At 48.0% G+C, this 2487-nt stretch overlaps 1 protein-coding gene across 1 annotated transcript in view; it reads left to right on the forward strand.

The window, feature by feature from the left end:
* The window catches only part of LOC112160245 (C-myc promoter-binding protein), a gene marked incomplete at its 5' end in the record, with an annotated part of 47345 nt that overhangs the window by 2171 nt on the left and 42687 nt on the right, over positions 1–2487 (forward strand). Inside the window, 3 exon segments of the mRNA XM_024294652.1 lie at positions 905–1043; positions 1574–1780; positions 1847–1975. Of these exon segments, the coding sequence (XP_024150420.1) occupies positions 905–1043; positions 1574–1780; positions 1847–1975 (475 nt within the window).

Consider the following 2487-nt stretch of genomic DNA (forward strand, 5'->3'; position numbering starts at 1 on the left):
CTTTTCTAACCCTAACCATAACCGTAATCCTAACCTTAACCAGGAACGACGTCATTTAGAAAAGAGCCGGAGGATTTCTGACCACATGGTCAAAACAAAACCTAAAAAGCCATTCTCCCGAGCCGCCGTTATTGAAGATGTTTACATCCTGCGGTCTCGTGGTAGAGGCGTGGAAAGAGGCGGACGGTTGCAATAATCTCACTCCTGATTGGCGACAGTACTTCCTGTAGATTCCATGACTCAGCTATGACTCAGACCAATCGCTGAAGATTGTTTGCAAATGGCGGTATCCGTTTCAGGAAGTGACGGTGAAAGCGGCGGCCTACTTTCTCGAGGAGAGGAAGTAATGCATTTCCAATGGGGGACCTCATTGCTCGCTCAGTCGATTATTTTTACAGTCTATGCTCTACCCAACGTTGACAAAAATGGACTCTCTGAGCAGAGCCAGAAGCCCCGAGAACTCACATGTTAACATGTTTTGTGTGCACGCTCACTGAGGTTCTGCTAGCGTGAACACATCACTCGTGCCTGAGGGACCAGCTCACGCACGTGGAAGTAGACAGTCTCTCGCATGAGACTTTTTCTGCTCGCGGAGGATTAAACACGAGCGCGCAGAAGCAGAGAAGCGCTTGGGGGGGTCTGAATTGTCCACGAGGGGGTGTCTTATTTCTGTGTGGAAATTTGACTAATAAATAACGGCATGCTGGACCCACTGATTCCCTTTAACCCTTTAACACCTCCACATCTCTGTATTTTATTTCGCTCCGTCTAACTGTGCCTGGCTGCCTTCAGCTCGTCCTGGATTTGGGTCATGTGACTGTTTCCTGTCGAGAGCTGTAACACCAAAACCAACTATTACCTGTGCATTTGGATCCCTGAAGGCGACTTGTCTTCTGTTCTTCAGGTACGATGGCTTTCCTGTGCTGAGCCTGGACCTCTTTGACCCTGTAGCCCCCACCCCGGACGGCCTGCAAGCACCCCGCCTGGCTGCCAGGCACAGCTGCCCCACCAGCCCCGCCCCAATGTTCAGACGCACCAAACAGGTCGGCTCACCCAGCACATGACCCCCCCGCACATTTACCTGCAGGAACGTAAAGGTTCATGCTGGAACAGCCTCTTTGTTTCAGATCTCAGGTGATCACATGAGGAGCGTCCTGCACAGATGAGGAGTTTTTCCTAAACCTTCACAATGACCTGTTTCTCATCCCGCTGAGCTCCAGACATCCTTTATTGTGGAACAGCTGCTGTGCTATTCTGCTCTTTTACATGGCCTAGAAATAAGAAAAGCAACAACTAATCCAACTGTTTTAGCATTTGGTATTATTCACACAGACACCCTCAGACTCTGCAGGTTTATGTTGATAAACTTTTGCGATGATAAAGTAGATAAAAGTGATGATTACTTTTTTTATAGTAAACGGCACAAGATGTGTTTCCAGCAGATGTGTGGTTCAGATACAACTGATCAACTGATCAAATGTTCTGACCAACATAAAAGTTCTTGTGGGTTGTTAATAATTAAAAAAGCTCCAGAGTAATTCTACTAAATTCTATGTTTCTGTTTTCTCTGCAGGAGATCCGGTCGGCCCAGAAGATCGCTAAGAAATACTCCTCCATCCCTCAGCTGTGGTCCAAGTGTCTGCTGCGCCACTGCTACGGGCTGTGGTTCATCTGTCTGCCCGCGTACGTGAAGGTGTGCCACTCCAAGGTGCGGGCGCTCCGCACTGCCTATGATGTCCTCAGGAAGATGCAGACAAAGAAGCTGCAGCCCCCTGATGAGGTGTGTTCATGTGCTTTTGCTCAGATGTAGCTGTAGAACACACAGTGACTTCCTCTATCCCTGTAGGTCTGCTATAGGGTGCTCATGCAGCTGTGCGGTCAGTACGGACAGCCAGTGCTGGCTGTCAGAGTACTGTTTGAGATGAAGAAGGCTGGAGTCCACCCCAACGCCATCACCTACGGCTACTACAACAAGGTACCTGTGATGCTGAGGATGGTGCTGTTGCACACTGAGTGTCTGTTGCTGGTTGTGTCTGTGGTGTTTCTGGGACCAGAGCGGCCATCTCAGAACGGTCTTTCCTCGCACACCTTCAGGTCTGTCTGCACCAGCTGAGCATCTATAGGTGCTCTCAGAGTTTTCTCTAAATAATCATGAACGGTCACGCTAGGAAAAAAGCAAATCTGACAGAAAATGGATGCTTTAATATGTATGCTTTAATCATTGAGTTGAGAAAAATATAGGGGGGAATATAAATGCAGCAGGATCAAAATAATCGTTCTGTAAAACATGAAAAATTATGGAGGGCGGGGCTAAAATGAGGAGGGAGGGTCTCTATCTTTGTTATTCTGCATCAGGACGACCCCAGTTCCCCACAGAGGAACAACCTCTACGTAGTGCTGGGCGATGTGGAAAAACTTTGCATAAAGAAATACATTTTGTGGACTTCAGTTCAGCATTTAACACTGTGATCCCGGACAAGCTGATAC

The sequence above is a fragment of the Oryzias melastigma genome, linkage group LG23 (genome assembly GCF_002922805.2).
Source record: "Oryzias melastigma strain HK-1 linkage group LG23, ASM292280v2, whole genome shotgun sequence".
NCBI classification, from domain to species: domain Eukaryota; kingdom Metazoa; phylum Chordata; class Actinopteri; order Beloniformes; family Adrianichthyidae; genus Oryzias; species Oryzias melastigma.